This window comes from Cinclus cinclus, chromosome Z (genome assembly GCF_963662255.1).
Source record: "Cinclus cinclus chromosome Z, bCinCin1.1, whole genome shotgun sequence".
NCBI classification, from domain to species: domain Eukaryota; kingdom Metazoa; phylum Chordata; class Aves; order Passeriformes; family Cinclidae; genus Cinclus; species Cinclus cinclus.
In genome coordinates, this window is record NC_085084.1 from 55,948,004 (window position 1) to 55,973,963 (window position 25,960).

The following is a 25,960-nucleotide window of genomic DNA, read 5'->3' on the forward strand; positions in this document are numbered from 1 at the left end:
GGGATCAATAAAGGTGTTTGTTTGGTTTGATTTGTGGTTTTTTTTTTATCATTTGCTAGGTTGGGGATATTTTTTGTTATTTCTTAATTCTGTTTGTTTGGATTTTTGCTGCGTCAGAAATTTCTGAGTGTGTAATTTGACATGGGGAGAATCACTACAGAATTTTTTACTCAGAGTGAGTCCAGTTGTATACAACCTGAAATTTTATGCTGCTAGACCAATAAGACTATGCTAAATAAAAATGATTCTTGTGATTGTGCCAGACCACATTGTTTATTCTGCTCTCAACCAATAGACATTTCTGAGTCTGATCTGAAAACCTTTCATGGGAACAGCTGTGATTCTCATCTTCAAACTTCTATTGGTACAAAATGAATCTTTATAACTGAAGTTACTGTGATTTTAAGGAGTCGCCTCAATGTGTGCAAATTTTTGAGCAAATGAGGCATTTGAAAAAAGTGTCATTGGATTTTTAATTTTTTCTGATGACTTTATTCACCCTTAATATATGCTTACAAAGTATACAGTATTATGTGATTTTTGGCAATTTTTATGCTGAGCTAGTAAACTTTTAAAATATTTCAGGCATATGATGATGTTTAATCCTAAATTGAATTATTTTATACAAGGAACTTTTGTACACCCCAAACAGAGAATCAAGAAACAAACGTATGAGGGTCTGCATCATCTATATGTCATGTCCATAGTAAGTTCACATGCTGAGCTATCTGTAGTTGGACTGCAGAACATCCTATTAGCTGTCAGCTTAAAGAAGGTGAAGTTTTTATCCTTGTATTCACCTTTTCATTAGAGGAGTATGTCCATCAAAATGTCTCTGCACAAGAATAGTTCGGACTAGCTGTGGAAAGAAGAGGGATGAAGTAGTAATTTCAAAAGTATTTTGTCAGACATTTTGAGTCCAGACAAAAAGTATTACAGATCCTTAAAGCACAGCACAGAGAACAGGACAGCAGCTTTAAAATGGATAATTCTATAACATGATGAAATGTGAATTAATTAATTCCATTCACTTTTTCAGAATTCTACTTAAACTTTAGAAAGACAATGTGGAGGCGCAGAAAGGAAGAAAGAAATGTCTTATGCTCATGCCAAGATACTCAAATGTTCCAATCAAATTGAGTTATTTTAGTGTTACGTTAAAAATATATTTTATGGAGCCATAATGTGCAAAAACCTCCACTTTTATCTGGAGAGTGGTAAACCATCTCTATTTCAGAAGTTCGCGTGCCCCTTGCGGGGACAGCGTGACTGTTTATTGAAGCAGCAGCCTAAATTCTATGGGGTTGATCTCTTTAAAACAAATAAATGCAAGCTCAGTGTATTTAAGGTGAGCTAGCAATAAATTCAATTTTCTGTCAGGTATTAAGAGTGTAATTTGCAGCAGTTTAATAATTGTCACTTCTGCTTCTCAAGGGTCCCAGCAACAAGTGCATACCGAGCAGCAGATGGTGGGAGTTGTGAGAGCTTGAATGACAAAGGTCGTGGTACTCTCCAAAAGTCCAAGTTACAGAGATCTCCCACTCTGTTTTTTTTTTTTTTTTCTTTTTTAGCTTGACAAGGTATCAAAATTCACTATTAGTATGAATATCTGAGTAGGCACTAGTAAATAAGCAAGAAAAACTTGGGTGTTCCTACATTTAAAATATAATACTGTAGAAATTTTATTATGCCCTCAAGAGAATTTAAGTGAAGAAATGTGAAGTGCTGATTTTAAGTGAGTTTCACTTACTTTAATTATACTTCTGTTATTTAAACTGCCTTTATCTGTGTTATCAAGGAGAGTTCCGAAAGTGCTGAAAGACTGGTACCATAGCTGGTAACATATTACATCTTATTTTTTTGGCAGATTTAATTGCACTGGAAAGTTCCCATATAGATTGTTGCTGTGCTTAATGAACTGTGCTGTGGAGAGCTTTTGTTGAACTATGCACTGCTGTTGTTAAGGGAGATCGAAACTAGTTGTCAGTTCTCAATCAAAATTGCCCTCATGTTAATATGCACAACTGTGTGTGCAGTTTAATTGTGTTTGTTATCAGAGTGCCTAGCAGCTTAGGTCACAATCAGTGTCAAGAAACTGACAACATTAATTGTGGAGATAATTTGTGTCAAACCTTAATTAGCAACCTTTATAAAGATAGAGGCAACAAATACTACTTTTCATTTTTGCTTCTGCTGTATTATGATTTCACATACCCTTTCACTGATGGTGGTTGCTTTATATGTAATGATGAACATGTTGATTGAGTAATAAAAAGAGGGATTGCATAATACTTGCCTTTTTCCATGGTAGATAATTTTATAAATTTATTTATGTTCTAATAATAATAATTTATCTTCTCTGATACCAGTTGATACCTGAAAGATAACTGGCTTACTTCCAATATTTATGTGTTGGAGGATAGTTGTGGCAATGTTTTTTATAAGAATTACTTGCTTATGTAAAAAGAGGCTTTGACCAGATATATACCTTATTTTTTTTCAGCTAGGTCATGGTCTAAGTGAAAGACAAAGATCACCCCAGTTCCCTTCTATACTGGACTGTGAAGCTTTTTTACTGATGTAGATAATACTAGTTACATCATACAAGAAAGTGGATTTTATATACAACCTTAAAACCTTGTTTTCCTTGAAAAATGTGCACAAGTTGAAAATTGCATCAATATATGCAACTGCCCATGATTTCTGTGTCTAATACTATGTCTCTAATACAACGGGGCTAACAAACAACAGCTTTACCAATTGTTGGCCCAGCAAAAATTCACAGATGGCAAAAATACTATTTTCAGGTAGCTGGAGCCATGTTAAGTATTCAGTTCTACTTCTGCAACTCCACAATGTAGATAGTAACACTCTGCAGATACCAGTACACTGTTTTTGTAAGGGATCATGGCAGCTATAGTACTTTACCAGATTTAGACAGTTGTATGTGAAGAAATTGCTGGAAAACTGGTTTTACTCCTTACAGCAATTAAGTTCGGTGGAAGGTTTTTAATTTAATTTATTGCTATGTGTGCTATTTGCTGCCTGTGAGCTACTACATGTAGTTACTGTGTGCTGTTGGACTTCTCATGAAATGTTTCTCTTTCAGTGGCTGGATTTCTAACAATGAATTCACAAAATGTCAAAAAAATAAATAAATAAAGGAGAATGGCAGAGTGTCATTTTTCACTTGGTGGCCCATGATTACAACTTGTGCCACAAAATGTCAGTATATCAGATTCAGTCAAGTCTCTTTATGTATCACAGTGCTGAGTTAAAACATACATAGAAAGGGTTCAAAGAGAGCAGTTCAAAGAGACCCAGATGCTCTTAATCAGAATATGTTTTTGCTTTTCTTGTGGTGCAGACATCAAGCCTGTGACTTGGGAAAGGATTTCTATTTTTTTCACTTAAAATATGTTTTATTTGTTATGGTTTTGGTAGTTTTTGACATCAGAGAAATTATTTTGTCATTTCCCCATAGCTGTAGTGGTACACTGTTTTGCTGGAATGGGCTCTTGCATTTGGGTTTAGGTACATTTTTACCAGGAAAATCAGCAGAATGGATACTTCTAGAACCATTGAGCATTCTGAAGTGTTAAAAACTAACACATTTTCTTGACATTTCTATTAAAGAAATAGCATGCAGATTTTCAGGAGCCTTATATTTTTTTTTTTTTTAAATACCCTTTTTTGACATCAGGAGTGGGGTAAAAAAATTACCCTGATTTCATTTTGTAAAATGGCATCTCAGCATTCTAAACTATTTTGGGATTTCTTCCAGGACTGCATAGGTGCATGACAGTAGTCTGCTGGGTTTCTTACATTCAAATAAATATGCAGACAGGAAATGCTATCTATGGAAGGAACAGTTTTGCAGAATAAGGGGTTAGACATCAGAACTAAAAAACATCAGTGTAGAAATGAAAACCAGCACAGTGCAGGTACATACCTCTAAGAACTGAGAGAGGAAAGTGAAGAAAAGGGAAGAGGTAGGAAAGCTAAAGGAGCTGACTGCTGATATATGAAGATGACAACAAAAATTAATTGCAACATATGATATAAAGCAAGTACTATGGAGGATGGCTTCATAGTGAAGACCTGTGATTCTTAGCACTTACTGTCCCTGACTTCTCACATCATATCATTTAAATCATTATCTGAAGGTGTACTGTATGTTTAGAAAATCTTTTGCTAAAAAAGATAATTATGGGAAGATTTCAAGGAATTTTTCAGTATTTTAATTCTCTTTCTAGATGTAATCTTACAGATTTTGATATTTTATATTTAAATTCATGTTTTGTGTTGCTCTAAATTTGAAAATTTTGTCTTGCCACAAGAGAAATAATAGTTTCAACTTGGTGTAACAGAAATTAAGGGAAAAGGAATAATGAATTAAAATAGCATTTCATACTTTCAAAACTGTTTCTCCATTTCTTCTCCCTCTTCTGTTGTTGCAGTAGTTGGATCTTTTTTTACTTCTCCTTTCCGACATAGTAGAATTTGCGAGTGGACAGGAGCTATACACAAAACTGTGCCAAGGCATAAATCTCTGTTCTGATAGAGTCCTTTTTGCCTGGACTCTTAATACATAGTAATTTACCTCCACCATGCAAAATTATAAATGCTTCTCCCTAAATGTCACTGATGTTAATGTCTCAAAGGGGAGCATCCTGTTTTCATGACACCCTGTGATCATAGCATCAAGTAGCGAATCATGATATTATTCCAGTTGATTGATGAGCTCATTTTGCAGCAGAAGTCAAATTGGATTTTTTATTTATAACAGTGATAAAATATAATGTGAGATCTTGCTATTCCAATGCCATCAGATTTCAGTTTTAATACAAATTTCACAAGTAAAATCTCTAAGTACCTTCCTGACCTTTTAGGGTTTTTTAATAATGCTTTCTCTTGCAGGTGAATGATATCACTGGAGAAACAAAGCATTTCCTTATTTTAAAATTTTGAAATCTTGATGTGACTTTTTAAAATTTATGTTTGGTACTTGGATTAATTTGGGCAATCTTTTTTGTTGTTTCAGCACCACCAAAGTTTACAAGAACTCCCGTTGACCAGACAGGGGTTTCAGGAGGAGTTGCTTCATTCATCTGTCAAGCCACAGGAGATCCAAGACCTAAAATTGTCTGGAACAAAAAAGGAAAGAAAGTCAGCAATCAGAGATTTGAGGTATTAGGTCCATTGTTCTGTTCCTCTGAAAAACATTTTATTCCAATCTTGTTTTTAATCCCATTGTGTGTTCTTTATTAACAGTGATTTAGCAAAATAGAATTGACCATCAGGGATAATTTGGTAGGAATAGTCTCGTGAAATTTTTAATTTTGAAAACTGGTTATGCATAGAACCAATCAAAAGAAAAGAGATTCTGCTGTTTTCTAAGATAGCATGGTTGGTCTGAGGAGGTCTGTGGTGCCTCTGTTCAGTTTGCTATCTCATCAAGGAGCTGGTGGGGACGTTAGTTGAGCAGTGGCTGCTGTGTCCCAAGAGCCAACCACCTCCTTTTGTGACAAGGCGCATCGAGCAGTCCTTGCCTTCGGCTGCTTCTGCTGCCACAATTCCTTACCCCTGTTGAGGAAAGAGATTAAAGGGGCACTGTAGTTCCTGCTGCTGAAGAGGAGAAGTAAAACTTGCTTTCTTTTGATTATTTTCTTGACAATAAATTAGGAAAAGGCTCAGAGAAAGGTGTTGCTCCCCACAGCCTTCAGTTAAAGGAAACAATGAAAACAATCTGCTCAAAGGATTCTGGTTGTTTGGGGGAAATAAGAAAACAAGTATTATTCCCTATTGGCAGTGGCAAGAATAATTAATGTCAAATATGGATTGACCTTTAACATGAAGAAAAAACTCAGAAAATGGGGGAAAGCTTTTAGAAGAGGTCAAAACTGGTACTAAGAATGTATAATTGTCTCTTAAATGTTTTCAGTGTTAGGTAAGAGACTTCTGTTTGCTTAAAAACAGCTGTTCAAAGATTAATGATTTGTATATAAAACAGTTGTGACACGCATTTATGAGCAAATGATGTAACATATAGCTGCTAACAACTGAGTGAATATTAAAGTCCTCTATACTAATTTGTATTAGCATTTGTGAAGATTGATGGTCTCGGCTTTCAGGTTAGATTTTTAGAAGAAATGCATTTCTGCTATAAACCAGCTTTATTTTCTCGATTTTTGGTTCAATAAATATCTAAAGACATTTGAATTTGCTCATTAACCATGGTAACTTCTGGCTTGTGTATTTACTACAACATGAAAAACAAAATCATTAATTTAAATGTTACCTCCTGATGCCAAAAACTGTTTACACTTTACAGAGCATATGTAGAGCTGCAATTGGCTAGAGGGATTAACATAGAGGTTTTATCATAAATTTTACACAATTTGTCCTCTTCACAGAGCTTTCACTCAAAGTGAATTCTAAACAGAGAAAGATTGAGCATGTGTATGTTTACTGTGTATTATTCTACAATATTTCATTGTTTATTTCCTAAATATATTGGTTTATAGGTACGTTTGTACCTGTTCATAGGGAGAATAAGCAAAACATAAAGTAGTTTTATTTCCATAAAAAAATATTAGAATGTAACTATAAAAAGCAGCTTAAAGTGTTTAAAAATGCCTTTGGTGGATTGTTGAACAAACAGTATAAGCAAGTAAGATGTAGTGTATTTCAAAGAAAGAGGTGACACTTGCCAAGTGTTACATAATTTTTATCATGTCCACTGAGCAGAGCAGTTACAAAGTGAGTATACCAAATCATCATTATTTCAAGCAGCTTTTCTTCCTGTTCAAAGTAAGGCTGTTAATTCATGTCATAGAATCTCTAAATAAGAAAATAACAACAGTAGAAATGAGATTCAAAAAAGACATACGAAACATTTGGGAAACAGGAAATGTCTGAGATTTTCAGCTGGACCACGATTTAGTTTGGTTTCTTTTCCCATTCTTTTGACTCAATATTTTGTATAATTTTTCTGAGTTACTTAATGATGAAAGACATTAAAATATTTTACCTGAACGCTTGTCTTCATATAAATACCTCTAAACAGTAAATGCAGCTGGAAAGGACTCTAGTGGTCCATGTTATCCACATGCTTTCCCAGGGATGCTGGGGGGTTACTTTTCTGTAATTTAATAAACCTGGACAGTCTCCTACAGGGCTTCATGAATCTTGTCATGATTATTTGTCCCCCACATGAAACCAGAACTCTTGCTGGAACTTGATGTATGTAGCAACTGGGGAACAAATAGTTTATTTCCTCTCTCTTGACTGTTTATATATTTGAAGACTATTGTTGTTGAAATTTCTTGCTCAGCAGCTAATTCTCCCAACTTATTGAGAATAACAGTGAAAGCTAGGCATTGCTTCTGAAATTAAAATATACAGTAAGACCTTGAGGGTCTTCTCTATTAATCTTTCAGCTTTTATTTATATTGCAGATACAGACTCTGAATGAGGATCTTTTTTTTCTCCTTCAAATTAATTCTAATAATAGGAATTACAAAAATCTGATTTAATTTGCAGAGAAGTCCTTCTCAGAGGAACTTAAAAAGGAACAGAAAAGGGAAAAATAGAAGTCAAAAATGGTATCATTCTACCCTGTGTGCACTTTTATTAAAAAATCTCTGTCATAAAAAAAATAAAATCTCATTCAGTAGATGGGGAAGAGTTAGGAATTAACTAGCTGTGATATGCAGGAAAGGGGAGAACTCATCATTTATGAAAAATAAATCCCTTTTATGATACTTATTTTTGAGACACCAGACTTGAAACTTAATGTCTGCAGTATTGCCCAATCCAATCTGCTGCAATTGTTTTCAATGTCTGTTCAGATATGTTTATTCAGCATTCAGGTTTAAACAATAGCAATTACTCTTTTATAAGTACTTCTGTGACTATTTGGATCCTGTGCTCACTGTTTTGTATCTGTAAATTGTCAGTCTGACTGCTTAAAGACTGTGAAAATTTTTTATGCCTCATAAATGTCAATTTGTCAAGAATTCTAGTTATATGTTTAATTGTGCTGATATCAGGTGGGTATTTTGTCTTGTGAAGATTTGTTTAAGGCAATGGGTTTACTGAAAGAACAAGAAAAAGTAGTACATGCTATGGGCTATGAAACAAATTCAGTATCAAAAAAACCCCAAGGTTTTTCTCTTACTTTCACCTCTCCCAACAGTAAACAGAAATTGAACAATTTCTACAATGAAAATAACAAGATGCAGGGCATATTTACCATAGTTTCTAATCTTGGACTTTATATCTCTCTTATTGTCAACATGTACAGAGATCTGGTAGGTTGCTTGGGTGAAAATAAGACAGAAAGACACAAACAGATGTGCAGATAGGCATATATGTAAATCACTTTGTGCATGAGTATATAGATTATGGGCAGATATTAATTATTTGGTAGAGGAAAATAAAATAAAAAAATGTCCTTTGTTTTAAGTGTCATTTGTCTGATGTAATACTGATATCTCTCAGTGATTTTTCTAAATCTATTTTTTTAAAAGTAGATTAAACAGCTTATTGCTATTGCTTAAATATTAAGAAGGTTTTTTTCCAGGACCTATGGACCATTGCAGTACTCACCAATATTTTATGTGGTTCTGACTGCAGATCAAGAAGGAAATAAGATCTGTTCAGTGAATTTTCTCATATAAATGTTATTTCTTCTTGTGTGACTATTGCAATTTTAAAACGAAATCTTAGAAGTTCAGCTTTATTATTTAGTCTTGTAAATGACCACTTTGTTGGATAAGTTTACTTATTTTGTGGGTTAAGTACAAACTGAGTCATCCTGTTTGGTTGAGAAGTTGCAATTTTTAACTTGGGAGCTAAATGAGTGAGGGGACTGCTCTCTGTGAGTAGAGGGAATGTAGCTGGCAGCAATTAAAATGGATGTAGCTGTCACTTGAAGATAGAGTACTTTGGCTAAGGGAATTGAGAGGTATTGGTGTTGAACTTCAGAATAAGAGAGCATTAAGTCACAGAATTTTTTTCTTACAGCCCTTTTTTGCTGGGTTGGTTTTTTGTTTGTTTCTTCATTAGTTTTGTGTCCTGTATTTCTTGAAGTTGTATTAAAGTGGCCACTGAGTACTCACTGAACAGCAATATATGTTCCAAGTATTGCCACTTAAGCATTTTCCCATATGACTGGAGTTTTTCCTGGTACATAAATTTGAAAAATGAATCTGTCTTTGGTGACCTGGATACCAACAGGCCACTTCTCATGAACAGATCAGCTGAGGGATAGGTATTTGTAACAACATCTGTGACAGCTTTTGTTTCCTTTTATAGGTAATAGAGTTTGATGATGGATCTGGATCAGTTCTCAGAATACAACCACTACGCACACCACGAGATGAAGCTATTTATGAATGTGTGGCTTCCAACAGTGTTGGTGAAATAAGTGTATCCACAAGACTCACTGTTTTACGTGGTAAGTTCTTTCTAAGCATAACTAATTCACTTTATAGAGTTCAAAGTACTTCATTGTTATAAAGTTGTGATTCTCTCTGACAAAGTTAAATACAGTTCTTTACAAATGGACCTTACTATAGTCCTGATGCTGTTCATTATAAACTTTTTTACATAATACTTGACTACTCTGTTTGTGACTTTTGACCATAAAATGGTAATGTGAGTATATAGGGTATGACAGAGAAGAGTGAAGAAAAGAAGAAATAAGTGAAGCAGGAGTGCCACACTTAACAGTTATTATATCAATTACACTCAAGACAATCACTTCATGAGTGCATTTGACTCACATTTTAGTGCTGCCCTGAGTACCTTAGCTTTGTTCAATCAGCAAATCAGAAATTTGCTCAATTAGCAGTGTCCTTGAAAAGTTGCATGAAGAGTTTTTAGATGAGGTTAAGCTGCTGTAAAATTTCCACCGCAAGAGACAATCATAGAAAAGGTGAAGACTTCTTCCTCTTCAAACATGTGTCACCTGAACTGTATTTTTTCAATAAGAAGTTTTTGAAAACAACAGAGAAAAAATTCAATTTTTTCAACTCTGTCAGGGGTGAGCATATTAATGCACTGCCAAGCCTACTGTCTAGATAATACCCAGGGGAGAAAATACTAGTAGTCAAACGACCTGAACATTTGGTTTTTGTCAAATGAAAAGATACTGGATATGAATAGACACAGGGTTTATAGACACTTCATGAAATATCACACTGTTCTGTTTGCAGGGCTGGCTTTATGACTGAAGATTACTGTCTTGCATTTTGATATTACATGGCATTACAAGGTTTGCAGAATTATTAGGTACCTGTTTATAGGAACTGAAGATGATTAAACAGCTTTACAGAATTTAGAGGAAAATTTGTTATATGTGTAATTGCAGTATGTTTTTTTTTCTTGATCCTCTATCCCAAGCAATATAGTGTGACAAGAAGATTTCTTTTTTCCTGTTATTCTCTGAAACTGGATTTTTACTAAAAAAAAAAATAAAATAAATAAAATTTTGTTATCTGTTCTAATCACTACAGACAGTCCTGACATTGATGTAGGAGATCACTAGCAACACTATCTGCATATATATCAAATAATAACCCTAAGGAAATGCATATTTTTTTTCTTAGAGGAAGTCTGATGTAAGCAAACATTTTCAGTATTTAAAACTGTTACCTCTAATGCCATGATTGTTCCTTATATTATCATTTAAAAATTCTTCCCAGTCTAGCCAATGAAAACAGGAAGATTGGTAGATTGATGTTCTTAACTCCCTAAGAGAAGGTTTGGCCTTTATTAACTGATAGGAGCACTTTTATGTACAGATTCCACATTGCTGAAAATAAACAAAATGACATTTTTATGTTCCATTAAAAGTTTTGAAAATTAAAGGAAGATTGGGAAGGGGAGCAAGGAAAAGCAAAAAAAACAGTGTGGAAACTCAGGTGGAAATAGTATTCTTTGTCTTCATAGTTTCTTGTAATGTATTTACAAGACTACTGATCACAAAATGCGCATGCATGTGTTTTGAAGGAATGTGCTCTAAACTGAAGTTCTCTTTTTGGCTTTTGTAGAGAAGTAACAGCCCTCATATCTCTCTACCAAGAACCACAGCAGCTGCAAAAGATAGAGGGGGTGTCTGAGTGTCAAACCTGACTGACTATACAATGTGGTCTCTTTCTTTGCTAGTCCTATTGATTATTGATCAATTTTTTAAAGCATATGTAGCTTTGCTCCCTATTTTTTCTTGATAGTAAGAGCAATTATAGTGGCTCAGTGCCTACTTCAGACAGCACTAGTATTGCATCCTGTTTTAAAAGCAATGCATAATGATATGCATGTGCAAATGTTTAATGAAAAAATATTATTGGTTCTGAAGTTAAAATAAATTTCAAGTTTAATTTTTTTTTAATTAAAACCACTGAAATACAAATATTGAACATTGTATCCAACCATAATACATATGGCTTTTGCAACTGTTGAAATATATTTGCCCCAGGAGTAGATTTATGGATTTAATCTGAAACTGGGAATGAGAGTATGAGAACTCATGAACATACTGTGACTGTGGATTTAGATAAAGGGGTAATGTCAGAGAAAGCAAGGTGCCTGCAGAGAAACAGGGCATTATTAGGAAGTTTTGGTGGGGTTAAAATTTGAATTGCTAAAAGTGCAGTGGTTTGCTGTATTAGTTCCCAAGACATGGCATAATTCAGTGCTAAAGGCATTAGCCTGGAAGATAATTCTATTATGGCAAAGCTTCTACTTGGCAAAGTTAGACAAATCTTCACCTTTTAGAGTTTGCTACAGTAGCATTGTGAATAAACACTCCATTGATGATGCCTTTTTGGGAAAGAGTGCCTCTGCCTCACATAGCTGCTGTAGAAATAAATATAGATGTGAACAGGCATTAACTAGATTTAATGAAGTACAAAACAGAAAAGAGTGAGTTGGATCTGTAGTTGCTTATGCTTTACTCATCTCTGTGGTATGTGTATGACTCTGGATGGAAGAAGATGCCTATATACATTTCATGTGTTCTTCTAATTGTTCTGCAATGGTTCTATCATAGACTCAGTCTGGCTTTTGTGCTATTGCAAGGTGTCACCCAGAGGTGGAAATCAGATTTTACACACAATTCAGCCCACAAGTACTGCAACCCTAATATGAAATGTCAGTGAAATCAGGGTGATTCCAGGAGCAGAAGTGTCTACCAACATTCATTTTGTTTGCTTGTTCCACAGATCCCTGCTTGACTGAATTTGAATTTGACTTGAATTTCTGCAGCATGGAACAGCAACATTTTTGCTGATATATCTGTGTCTTTACAGCTAAATTTGTCAGTTTTTCTGAGGCCAAGTAGCGTAACAAGTTCCATGCATTACATATACCATGTTTTGTTAGGTTTCTATACTATGGCCAATTCTTAGTATTTGGGTCTCAAAGAACTATGAGTATAAAAAGATTTTTAGCTTCTAAGTGTTAGAAGATTACAGTGTGAGAAGGAAGAAGGGCAGAAAGGGCATCTACAGATGATAACGTTTCAAGACCTTACCAGAGACAAAATCTTGGATCCTTTTTGCTGTTGCTAGAGTAAATCAGGAAATATTCCAGGCTAAACTTGCACTTGTTAGGATGAATATTGTGAGAGTATTGGTGATATTGGACCAAGAATGAATGTCTGAGGTGACTGGAAACTGCTTTTGATTTTCTGTATATAAAGAAGTTAGTTGCTTTCCCGGACAGATTCACCCATATGAAAACATAGAATTTGAAGGGAAACAAGGCTTGAAAATAGAAGTCTGGAAGTTGCCTGTCAGAGACAGGCAGGCAAGAGGTGTCCATACTATTTATTTTGAAGCTTCTTTTTTTTAAAAGCTTGTGCTAAGAAACATAAGAGTGGAACAGTGCTTTGATTCTTTTATGTATTGATGCTTGATATACATGCCTTTCTAGCCAAGAATGTCAGTGGTGTCCTGGGGAACATTAGAAAGACCATTGCCAGCAGGTTGAGGGAGGTGATCCTCCCCCTCTACTCAGCCCTGGTAAAGCCATATCCAGAGTTCTGTGTCCAGCTCTGGGCTCCTCAGTACAAGAGAGACATGCAGCTGCTGGAGCAAGTCCAGCAAAGATCTAAAAAGATGACAAGGGGATTTGAGAATCTCTCTTGTGAGGAAAGGCTTAGGGAAATGGTAATCTTTCACCTGGAGAAGAGATGACTGAAAGGGGATCCTATCAATGTTTGTGAGTAACTGAAAGTGCAAAGAAGATGAACCAGGCTCTTCTCATTGATGCCAAGCAAAAGGACAAGAGGGTAACAGGAAGAAAAAGTCATGCACAGGACGTTCCATCTGAACATGAAGAAAAACTGCTTTAGTGTTGAGGTAACTGCACTGCACTGCAACAGATTGCCCAGGGAGGTTGTGGAGTCTCCCTCACTGGGCATATTCAAGGACTGTCTGGATGCAATCCTGTGCAATGTGTTCTCAGTTGACCATGCTTGAGCAGGGAGGTTGGACGTGATGATCCCACTGCAGTAACTTTCAACCCTTCCTATTTTGTGATCCAAGTATAAGCTATAAAAAGCAATAAAATGTAGGAACTTCCTATACTCCCCAGACATTAAAGATGAAATAGATTTCCTTTTACTGTCCATTCATTTCACGTTAAAGCCACTTAAATCTGTTTTTAGGTCTTGTCAGTGGTGGATATCAAACATTTTTCCTAGTTGTTGAATAAGGGTTCTAATGTATATTCCCCAGTCTAGTTATATACTGGTCTATAAACTGTTCAGGAAGGAGGAAATAGTTGCTTCCTTCTAATAAAGAAAGCAGCAGCAATTCTATTAATTTAATTTTCAGGAATCCTGCTTTTCATTTTGAAAATTTATTTTATTGTTATTTCTCTATAAAGTTTTGTCAAGACTGTGAGGGTATCGAGAAGCCTTAGCTTCAACTACTGCTAAGGTATATGAGTAAAGCACAGAACTGTGCAGGTTTTAAGTAAGTATGTAGAACACAATATGTATATTCTAATGCTGCTTCTGTTTGCTCTGTTTTCCTTGCTGTCTGGAAAGTAGAGAGAGAGACTACAACAGGGCATTTATGCAGAAGGCAGGGTTTCTTTGTCTTGAAACACAATTTTCTCTTATTCTTATTGATTATTGATAATCTTCATTACAAAAATACTGACATACAGCATTGGTGCACCACAGCCAGTATGTAAACCTGAAAGAAATAAAATTTCTATGGGAAGTGCCTAGGGTGTGATATTATTAGATATTATTGATGTTATTGATATATTATTGACATATTGATATTATTAGAAACTCATCAATTCAGTGTCAATCATTCACCACTGCATAAAATGAAATTGAAAAAAGCCCTAAACACTGTATAGTGTTTCCCTGCCCATTGATACACATGGATATTGAAGTAATTGTGAAAGACTTCTATGAGACTCTCAGAAGTACACAACATTTCTACATTAAAACAAAAAACAACATTAAAACTAGACAAAAGCAACCAACCAAACAAAAAGGGCCCAAAACTAATTCCAAATCAGAGATGATGAATCCAAGGTGTTACAGTTTTTGTTTCTGCTGCTTCATTAAATAGATTCAATGGTAATATATGCTCATTTCTGTATTTTCACTTTACATGGTAGTACTGAAATGAGAAGGAACTATTTTGAAGTCATCTGTCATCTGGGACAGCTATCTTAGGGGGCATAGAAATTAGATAAATGGAGTGGCACGGCTATAGTGTTGGAAAATGTGCAGTGGAATGTCTCTCATTTCTAGACAAATGGGAGGAAGGACTGTACATATTCTGGATATTAGCTGCACAGCAGGAGAAATTTCCTGTGTTCCAGCTGGAACTGTATAAACGATGTACACCAGTGTTTATCTGAAACTGTTTGCTATATAGTCCCAGTGATTAATGCCAGGTTGTTGCTAGTAAGACAGACTTTTGAAAATGGAATGAAGAGAAATAAGGGAACTAAGAAAATACCTGTGCATGAGCTTAAGACACTGGAAGGACATTTATCTCAATCATATATTGCATGATAAGATTTTTGAAGAAAAAGGAATATCATTCCTCAAAACTTACTAAATTTTCAGTGGTCTTGCAATGTGTGGCACCTTGTGACCAGAGCTAGCATGTTCATTACAGTCCTGTTTTTATTAAGCCTCTTTTGAAGAGGAACACTGTCGTTCCAGCTGAGAAAATGCTACTTAAACATTTCATGTTATAAAGCCTCTCCTGGGTAGCTGTGCAGGGAGGATTAAGAAATGAAGCACAGCTGCTTGAAAATCACACAATGGGATTTTGTGAAATAGTGAAACAAAAGGAGAGGTAGCCAATACAGTTTTAACTTAAAAAACCCTTACAGACAGTTACAGAATGTCATGTAGATTTCTTGGAATGGCTTATGAAACCATACAGAATTAGAAATATTTATCTGTAATGTTATAATAAACTATTTTGAAATGTTTTCTTTGGACATGCAAATACTATTTTTTGGCAAATAAATATTAACCTTCCATGCAGTGCAGTTTTAAATCCTTAATAACTTATTGATCTTTTTAAAGATGACGGGATGACATTTAACTAGTAGCTAGAAAAGGACACAAAAGAATAATGAAATACATGTCTCACAGCTGACTTAAAAGGTATTGTATGTTTAAATTCTGTTACTGGCAAGCATGTACATGGTAGTGGTTTAGAAAGTACTACACCTTATAAATTTTATAACAATCAGGAGTCTACCACTGTAAATATGTGATGCAGGGTATTGAGTTCAGCTTTTAAGTATATGCATTTGACTGTGAAAGATTTAACAGGTATCTATTGTTGTCTTTTGTGTAGTTCTTCTAAAAACGATGTTGTACAAATTTAATGTATATGAAAATGATTGAATAACTGCTATAAGTATTTTAAGAAGTTTCTGGCAAGTGCCTCATCTAGTTTCTTTTATGGCTAATACTTTTTTAATATTTTCACTCATGTTTCTATATGCAAAATATATCAAATACATTTTTTCAATCACAGAATCTTTTGGTTACTTTTTTTCCTTAGTTTGAATTTTACAGATCTTCCCTTCTCTTACATGCCATTATGTTATAAATAACCTACTACAGTCATGAATTTAAAGCTGTACATTAGAAACCTTCTTGCAACAAGCAGAGACGTTGCTTTAGAAAAATAATAAAACAACAGTCCCAGATTTCTTAATTATCATTGTAAATTTCTCTTGTCAAAACTTTCAGAGGTAAGTTACTTTAGAAAATCAAGAAAATCAAGAGCCATCTGATGTAAGATTTTTAAAGATGTCATAAGAAGGTATCCACAGATAACAGATTTTTTTGAGAAATCTGTCATAACTTTTTCCCTATATTTTTTTTACTGGTGACATTTAATTCAGCTCTTTGTCATCCTACATATTCTTTTAAGATGACTGATTGTTCAGTTGTATTTGCTAGATCAACATATATGGAGAAAGTTTTCCTACTGCTCATTACCACCTGTCATGTCTTTGCAAAGGTTTATTTTGCTTACTTCCAGTACTCAATGTCACTGAAAGTCACTGAATTTCATCCAGTGCTAAAATGTTGTAAAGTTTCCCAGTTCTGTTTCACATACTTGTGCATGGGATTAATTTTAATTTATGAAATATTGACAGTAGTAGAAAATCATTTATTCCATACCTTTTTGCGGCAATGTGATGTTCCTAAGAGACAAACATTGGCTTCAAATCAGTAATATAGCAAGACTATATCATATGCATACTTATTACATGTACTTACATCCATGAAAGAAAACAAACTTATGATTGATAGTTCATAAAAAGATGTCTCGCAGTTGTGATCTAAGAAGAGAAACTGAAATAATGCTGGACAAAAGCAGAGCAGCTCTGTTAAGCTTGAAAGAATTCTTCACTGACAGTTTTGGCTAAGAATGTACACCTGTTAAATACTCTCAGACAACAGCTAAGTGACTAATTTTAGCAGGACCCCCATTTAGGTATTCCCATTCTGCTATCTAATGACTGCATACAGAATTATAGGCATTTTTCATAGCTGCAGTGAGTATATGCTGGCTGCTTGTAAAATGCAAATTAAGCCATGTAGAGCAGATAAACTTTAAAACGCATTTGTTTTATACTTTTTTCCCCCATTGATTGATACCTATGATGTTTCAGTCCTTTTTTACAGATGGTCATCCTTACATACACAAAAATCTGTCCAAAGCAAATGATAGTAATAACAATGGAAAAAGAAATAGTAGGGGGAGGAGTAATATTTCTCCTACCAGCAGAATCAGTATTAGGTGATGTAAGATCAGAACTAAAACATGAAATATTCTAACATAAGATCCATGACCTGCTATATACAATAGGGAACCATTTTGATCTGGTTCTTTAAAGACCCAGATAGAAGCGGCATATGGATGTGATATTAAAAATTATCTTTACAAGAAATGGTGGAGCATTACTATGTATAAAACTGTTAGCTGATCTGCCTGGATATAATATAATTTAAATAAAATTGTCATTCAAGTTTTCATTCTGGTTCTTTTTTATCTACTTAGAAAATGGTGGGCCATTTGTCTTTTTAGTTAGCTAAAAGAAAAAGTGCAAAATATTTTTTCATACACCAAGAATTCTTAGAATACCATAACTTTTCCTTGGTTTAGTCGTTATGCATGGATTTAAGGCCTTTGGCCTTGTGAAGAGTGCTGTTGGCTCAGTGTCAGATGTTAAGATTGTGCAGGGTTTCATTGCTCAGTGGCCTAAACCTTCTGACTCGAGTGAAGCCAATGGAATAATGAAATCCAATGCAGTTAATCAAATGCCATGTTTCCTGTTGTTTGTATAATCTGTGGCATCAGTTTTGGATGCATTTTATATGTCTCCGTGTCCACTCACTTAACAGACTCTTGTGATATTAATTAGCAATGTAATGGTTAAAGTTGCACAGCACAAAAGTCCAGACAAAATAATTCTAGGGATTTTTTTTTCATGTCATTATTTCATATTGTTTTTAAAAAGCAATGTAATGCTAGGGAATATCTGCTTAAGGAGATGATATGGTGATTAGTTCCTCAACCCCTAACAGTGTCATTGTATCTGTAAGGAACCTAGTGGTTTGAGCCACTTGGTAGTTTCAATTTAGTTGTTATCACAGCAAATCTTCATATGAGATGCCTAGTATAACATAAGAAAACAAAGGCAATTACTAGAAAAAGTCATTTATTACTAGAGTAGGCTTGTCTTTGTTTTTCCATGCTAGCCATTTCTGTGAACACTCATGTTGTATCGAGTGTACCATTAGGGTGACAGAAATGTTTCCTCAAATGTAGGATGTGTTTTTCACTAGTGTACTGAGCTGACAGTGAAATTAAATACATTTCAATATATTGAGTGCTAATCTTCAAATACAGAAAATGCCCAGTAAGAATGTTTTTACACATGTATATCTGAAAAAGTAATTTTGAAGTCAGAGAAAGCTTCTGCAATACTTCAGCTTGCTTAGCCTGGTAATAGGTAATAAAATAGTATCTATTACTATAATTCCTAAGTTTTCAAGGATTTGACACAGGAAGCAAAAACTAAAATGAAGAACACATACTGAAGTACTCAAAATATTTTTGGCAAACATACAGACTTGAAAAGGAAGATGAAACTCAGTAGACCTTGACAAAACAAAAATACTCTGTTTATTAGGACTAGAAATGAAACAGTTCTGAAGCAGTATTTCAGATGATTCCACAAAGGAAAGGAGGCTTTGTTACATTAGTGTGGCAGCAGGTTGAAAGAACTGTGATTTAAGTATCTCTTCTGGGAAGGAGAAACTTATGAATGCTCTAAGGCTTAGACAGGATATAAAATGGTGGTGTAATATATATATATAACTTAAAGTATTTTCAGTACTTGCTTTAAACTAATGTGCTACAGATGCAATAAATAGCATCTTGCTACTTTAGTAGCAAGTGAAATTTCTTCACTTACAAATGAATGAAACATGCCAAATTGTGTCTTATGTCCATAGTGATTTTAACTATTTTATTAAAATTATTTACTGTTACAAAGAATCTAATGTGAGGTAAGATGTTAGATAGTAATACTAGCATTTTAGCATTTTTGTGTATATTGAATGCATCTTGTGACCTACAATGTCAGTGTGTTCTTAATATGACAGCAGCAAAACAGAATAATGACGTAATTCTTCAAGTGGAAATATTTCAGTAAACTTTTCAGTCAGATACAGTCAAAAAGCACTGATTAGAGACAGGTTTTTCATTAGGACATTTGGTACACCTGAATCTTGGCTTGTGACACTGGTCTTTCAAAATGTCTATGTATTTCAGGGTATAGCAACAATGAGTATGTGAACTACTGTTATTAACTGAATTATTTTTATTATTGTTACTACATGGCCTCTTTGCATCATCTACCAAAGGTCTTGGAAGTCTGGAAAGGTCCCTGCTGCCTGGAAACTAGCCAATATTATTCCATTTACATTAAGGGTGTGCAGGAAGACCCAGGAAACTACAAACATGATAGTTCTAGCCTCAGTTCCTGGAGAAGATTATGCTAAGTACTTTTGGAAGTCATTTAAAGAACAGTGCAGTAAACATTGGTTCACGAAGGTGATTAAAAAAGGCACTGTTTACTTAATTTAATATCCATCTATGATATCCTCCAAGTGGATAATGGCAAGGTGGGTGGGGTTTTTCTGGATTCCCATAAGGCTGTCCCTCACAGCATCCTTCTGGAAAATGCCCAGTTGTGGGATGAGAGGGTTCACAATGCTGTGGGTGAAGAACTGACTGAATGTCAGAGCTGAAGGGATTGTGATAAGTGGGGCTATATCTGTCTGGCAGCCACTTACCAGGGGTGTTCCTCATGGTTCTGTTTTAGGGTCTGTCCTGTTCAAAATACTATTCATTATCTGCATATAGGAGGAGAATTCACCATTTTGTATCAGCAAGTTTGCTGATGGTACAAAACTGGGAGGTACTGTTGACCTTGCATCATGACCTTGCTGATTTTTCCAGATGAATTAAAACACTAGACAAAGATTAATGAGACAAAATTGAAGTTCAAATGCCAAATTCTTCATCTAGAGCACAAGATCTCATTGGGGGAGGAGTGCCTGAATACCAGGTTTTCAGAAAGGGATCTGGGTCTGTTGGTTGATGCTAAACTCAGTGTTGAGTCAACCCTTCAGCCTAGGGTACATCAGACACAATATCACCAGCCAGTCCAAAGAGGTGATTGTCCCACTGTACTCAGCATTAGTGTGGCCTCACCCTGAGTGCTGGGTGCAGTGCTGCGCCCTACAATTTATAAAAGATATTAAGGTCTTTGAATGCCTTTAGAGCAGGGCAACAAAGCTGGGGAAAGGACTTGAAGCCCTGTCCTCTAAAGAGCAGCTAAGGACTTTGGGCTGACATAGTTTAAGGAAAGGAGGCTAAGACTCTCTGCAGCTTTGCAAGATGAGAAGCAAGAGGGAGGTGCTGGTGCATCTCTAATATCTAGTGATAAGATGCGTGTGAATGGTTCTAAGTGACATCTAGGGAGATGCAGGCTGAACCTGAACTTCAGAATGTATTTATTTAACAAGACAGTGGAACAGGCTTCCTAGAGAGGTGCCTGTCAGTGTTTATGAGGCATTTGGAAATGCCATTAATACTTCAGCTTTAGGTCAGCCCTGAAGTGGTTGGGCAGTTGTATCATTGGAGATCACTTCTAAATGAAACATTCTATTCTGTTTTCAATTATAATATTTAGATATTATATATTATATAATACTAAATTATAATAAATATTCTTTATTTGACATTGATTAGAACAAAGAGTATTTCAATAAGAATGCTAAAAATTTTAGCTTCACAAATCCCTTGGTTTTCAATCAGCACAAGTTCTTCAGACCATAAAATCATCTTGTTCTTTCTGTGCTCATTCATTCTCCCAGCCTTTCAAAAAAAATTGTATTGGAACATTATAGCCATATTTTTGTAGCCTGTCTAACTTGACTAAGTACTGTTCTTCATTACAGTGAATATTCTTGTAAAGAAATCCATTTTTTATGATCGCTACTATGAATGGCAGTTAAAAAGTGCATTTTTTAAAATAACTTGAAATTCAGTGTGCCTAGCTTAGTGCCAAGCTCAAAAGCTCATCTTAGCTTCCATATATTCCATTGTTTCACCTGTTGCACTGCCATGTTTTCATTAGGCCTGTAATTTATTTTCATAAAATATATAGTTTTAAATGGCATTATCAACCTAGCTGCTAAGATAAACAAATCTGTATAGGCAACCTCTATTGTAATGCACATGAAGAGATTTATTTGGGTTTTGGCTGTATAGATAAGGAAGTAGGCTATCTGGGAAACCCTCTTCATTATACCTGCAGCAAAATGACTATCAAAGAAAGTGAATTGAGAGGCTGAAAAGTTGCCAGGTCTTTTTTCTTTTTTTTTATTTTTTTTGCAAAATGCTACTGTCACTTGGAACTTGATTCATGGCAAGGAGATGAAGCCAAGTGCAGAAAAGCCATTAGTAAGCCCAAAAGCAATCATTTTTTGTTGAGCTGTATATACCGGACAGAGGTTTGAATTGAGAATATGTTCAAGTCAGTGAAAAAAAGGTCTTCTTTGCTGGACTTCAGATCAGTCAAAACTTGAGTTTGGTCATCAGTTGTAAAATGTCAAAGCCACAAAATGCAAGCAGAAAAATCTTCTCATTTCATTAACATTTTTCAAACATGGAAACCTAATAGGTAGTTCCTATCATGGTATTGAGTGCTTTTTGTTTCTAAGGATAATTAACATACATAAAAAACCTGTTTGCTGGGGTGCTTTTTGCTTAAGTCCTGAAACAGAAGGGTGAAGGGAGAGTGGTATTTGTTGTTTACTGAGTTGTCTAAACTTAAATGACAGTGTAAGTAGATGTTCTAAAACATGGCCTCATTTTCATATGAATGTACCATTCTGAAAGTACTATTTGGTTCCAGCAAGGTCCTCCAGGATCTTTAGAGTTCCAGAATCTACATGGTTTTGGCACTAATACTGGCTGATAATTCATGAGAGATGATTTTAAAAAATAGATTAATTTTTAAAGTAAATGATATATACATTTGAAACTGCTCCCCTTACGAAAAGATAAGAAGCTATGCATATAGTGTATATTGCAGTTAATTTCTTACAAGGGAGTCAAATAAACAAGGTGATATTTCAGGTATTTATCATGAGTGTAATTTATTCGTAGAATCAGAGAATATGCTGAGTTGAAATGAACCCATCAGGATCTCAGAGTCTAACTCTGCTGTACACAGGACAGCCCTGAGAGTCACACTGTGTGCCTGAGAGCACTTTTTGAACTCTCTCAGGCTTGGTGCTGCAATCACTTCCCTGGGAAGCCTGTTCCAGTGCCCAGCCACGCTCTGCATGAAAATTCCTGATATCGAGCCTAAACGTCCTCTGACACAGATCCAGGACATTCCCTCAGGTCTTGTCACTGGTACCACAGAGAGAAGAGATCAGTGCCTGCCTCCCTCCCCTCATGAGGAAGTTGCAGACTGCAATGAGGTCTCAGCAAAGATACCTCAGCCACCCTTATAATTCTTCCTCTCCAGACCCCCTACCATCCTTGTGGTTTTCCTTTGGACACTCTAATAGCTGTAAAACTTTCTTATATTGTTGCCCAGACCAGTCCCCAGCACTGGAGGTGAGGCTGCCCCAGCTCAGAGCAGAGCAGGACAATCCCCTCCCTTGCCTGGCTGGTGATGCTGTCCCTGATGCCCCCAGGACAGGGTTGGCCCTCCTGGCTGCCAGGGCACTGCTGAGCCATGTTCTACTTTCTGTTGACTGAAATATCCAGCTCCTTTTCCACGGTTCTGCTCTCCAGCCTCTCATTCCCCAATCTTTCTGTATATCCAGGGTTGTACACAGAATCTGTAACTTTCCCTTTTTCATCTTCATATGGTTGGTGATTGCTCATCTCTCTCATTTGTAGTGATCTTTCTGCAGGGCCACTTTGCCCTCAAGGGAATCAACAGCTGCTCTCAATTTAGTGGTATTGGCAAATTTACTTAATATTCCTTCCAGTCCTGCATCTGATGAAGTTTTGGTTTTTACCTTTTTGCTTCTATGTATTTTCTTTACATATTTATGTAGCTTTGTAACTTCTTATTGTAGCCTAACTTCAACATTTCCCTATACAGAAAAGCAAAACATGTTCCAAAGCCCCTATCCTATTTTGGTTCTCTTTAGAAACCAAGGCCAAAAAACAGCTCTTCAAACACATTTTCATCAACAAGTTTCAGTCCTATCTAAGGGGAGAGAATTTAGAAAGGGCTTGGACTGGGTAGGAGTTGCATCACCACTACTGGTCTTAATTGGTGCTTTTTTTGTCAAGTAAGCTAATGTACCAAACTTATAAAACTGTATGCACCCCTGTGGGAAGTGCTCTTTTGTGGGCATTTTTCCATGACTGCCTCTCGAGGCCTTCAGTAAAGATTCACTTTTATATTAATTCCTATGCTGATACAATCTCAAAAGTGTGTTGTTTCATTTCTAGGTTGAAAAAGGCATCCCATCCAAGTAATTTATGAAAATGTTGAAGAGCAGAGGGCCCTGTGGAACCCCACTAATGACAGGTCCCCAGTCTGATGTCACCCCATTCACTGTAACCCCTTGTGCCTGACCCATGAGCCACCTGCTCACCCATCACATGGTGTTTGTATCCAGCTGTGGGCTGGGCATTTTGTCCAGAAGGATCGATCCTGTGAGAGACAGCATCAAAAGCTTTGCTGAGGTTCAAAAAGGTTGTATCAAGGGGCTTTCCTAGATCAACTAGACTTGCTACCCTGTCATAAAAGACCAGATTTGGCAAGCAGGGCTTCCCCTCATGAAGCCATGCTGGCTATGACTGATGACTTTGTTGTCCTCCAGGTATTTTTCAATACCTCCCAGAATAATCTTTATGCTTGTACTGGACACTAACGTGAGATTGACAGGTCTGTGGTTTCTTTCTGTGTGAGAGCATCCCTGCATTGAAATTCAAGACCTATTGCCCAGTATCCAGTCAGCTGGCATCTCTCCAGAATCCCAAGACTACTCAAAAATCACTGAGAGAGGCTTTGTGATGACATGAGCTAACTCTTTGATTAATCCCATCAAGCCCCATAGATTTATAGGGATCCATCTCAAGCAGCAGATCCCACACATGTTCAGGGCCAACTGGGATTTTATCATTCTTGGAATCATGGCCTTCCAGTTTAGCAAATATTGAAGATGAAGGGAAAGAATGCATTAAACACCTTGGATTTATCCATGTCTGTGTTTGTGAGGTGACCATCCTCATCCTGTAATAGGCCAATGTTATTCCTACCTGCTTTTATGTAATTAATATGTTTGAAAAAAATCCCCTTTTTTATTGCTCCCACTATTCTGTCCAGTTTCAACTCCAGCTGAGCTTTGGCTGTACAATTTTTTTTCCCTACAGTGTTGAACAGCATTGCTGCATTCTTCCTGTGTCATCTGACCTTGTTTCCCCTGGGCACCCACCTTCCATTTTCTCCGTATTTCCAAAAAATCTATGTTCAGCCAAACTGGCCTTCTGCCTCACCTGCTTGACTTCCATTATTTGTGAATTGCCTGCTTTTGTGCCCTTAGGTGGTCATGGTTAAAAAGTGACCGGCACTGACAGACCCCAGAACTTACAAAAAGGTTTTTCCCAGGTGACTTTACTCACTGATTCCCTTGCCCACGTTGTACCAGCTATGTGATGCTCCCATTTGATTTCTGGCAAGTTGAAGTCCTCCAGAACGACAAGGGCAGTTGACCTGCAAGTATCCCTTAGTTCCTCAAAGAAGTGATTCATTTGCATCATTGTCCTGGCTAGGAGGGCTGTAGTAGACTCCTAAGATGACATCTCAATTAATTTTTCCCCCTTGATTCTTACCTAGAGGCTCTCAGTTGTGCCACTGCTGACTGTGAACTCTGTACATTCCCTTCTGTGATGTACAGTGCCACGCCTCCAGCTCTTCTTGCTGCCTGTCCCTCCCAGAGAGCCTGTAACCATCCCGCAGGGTGCTCCAGTCACTGGTCTTATCCCATGTTTCACTTACGTCAGTGCTGTCAAATCTCTGGGGCTGGGTCTGGCTCTTCTTGTTTATTCCTCATGCTGCATGCATGGGTGTAGAAACATCTCAGGTGTGCTGCATTGTAGCTAGCACCTCCTGAAGCTGCTGCAAGGATCCCATTAGTGCTTGTTCCCTAAGTTTTGTCACACCATCCCATTGTTCATCACTGGCAGAGCTGATTTAGTCTCTTACCAATCTAGTTTAAATCTCTATCCACAAAGTGTGCTAGCTCCTCTCTAGTGGAGTTCTAGTATGCTAGAATTCTTTTTCCCATCTGAGAAGGGTGCATCCCATCCAGTGTCAGTTCACCAGGTGTTAAATAGATCATCTCATGGTCAAAAATCCCAAAAATATCCCCAAATTTTTCTGATTACACAAGCTCAGCATTGACCTGATGGATCTGCCTATTCCTGTAAATATTATTCCTTGCTACCAGAAGGATCAAGGAACTCACAAGCTGTGCTCCTGATCCTTCAACCAATCATCCAGATAGCTAGACAGATGGGCAGAGAAAACAGCATGAAGTTCAACAAGACCAAGTGCAGACACTTGTCCACAACAACCCCAGGCAGCATTGGAGACCTGGGGCAGAGTGACTGAAGAGCTGCCCCAGCAGAAAAGGACCTGGGGGAAGAGGAGGCTGAGGGGGGACTTTATCACTCCCTACAACTCCCTGAAAGGAGTGTGTAGTCAGCTGAGGATTGGCCTCTTCTCCGGGGCAATCAGCAATAGGACAAAAGAAAGTGAAGCTGTGCCCAAGGAGGTTAAGGATGGACATGGGAAATAAATTCTTCACAGAAAGGGTGGTTAGATCTCA

General features: G+C 36.4%; 1 protein-coding gene across 1 annotated transcript in view; it reads left to right on the top strand.

Annotated features, from left to right (window-relative positions):
- Positions 1-241: 241 nt before the first annotated feature.
- Positions 242-25,960, top strand: part of PTPRD (protein tyrosine phosphatase receptor type D) — a 225,125-nt gene continuing 199,406 nt past the window's right edge. Inside the window, exons 1-4 of the mRNA XM_062513752.1 lie at positions 242-256; positions 1,389-1,448; positions 5,056-5,190; positions 9,322-9,463. Of these exons, the coding sequence (XP_062369736.1) occupies positions 242-256; positions 1,389-1,448; positions 5,056-5,190; positions 9,322-9,463 (352 nt within the window). The remainder of the gene's footprint in view (positions 257-1,388; positions 1,449-5,055; positions 5,191-9,321; positions 9,464-25,960) is intronic.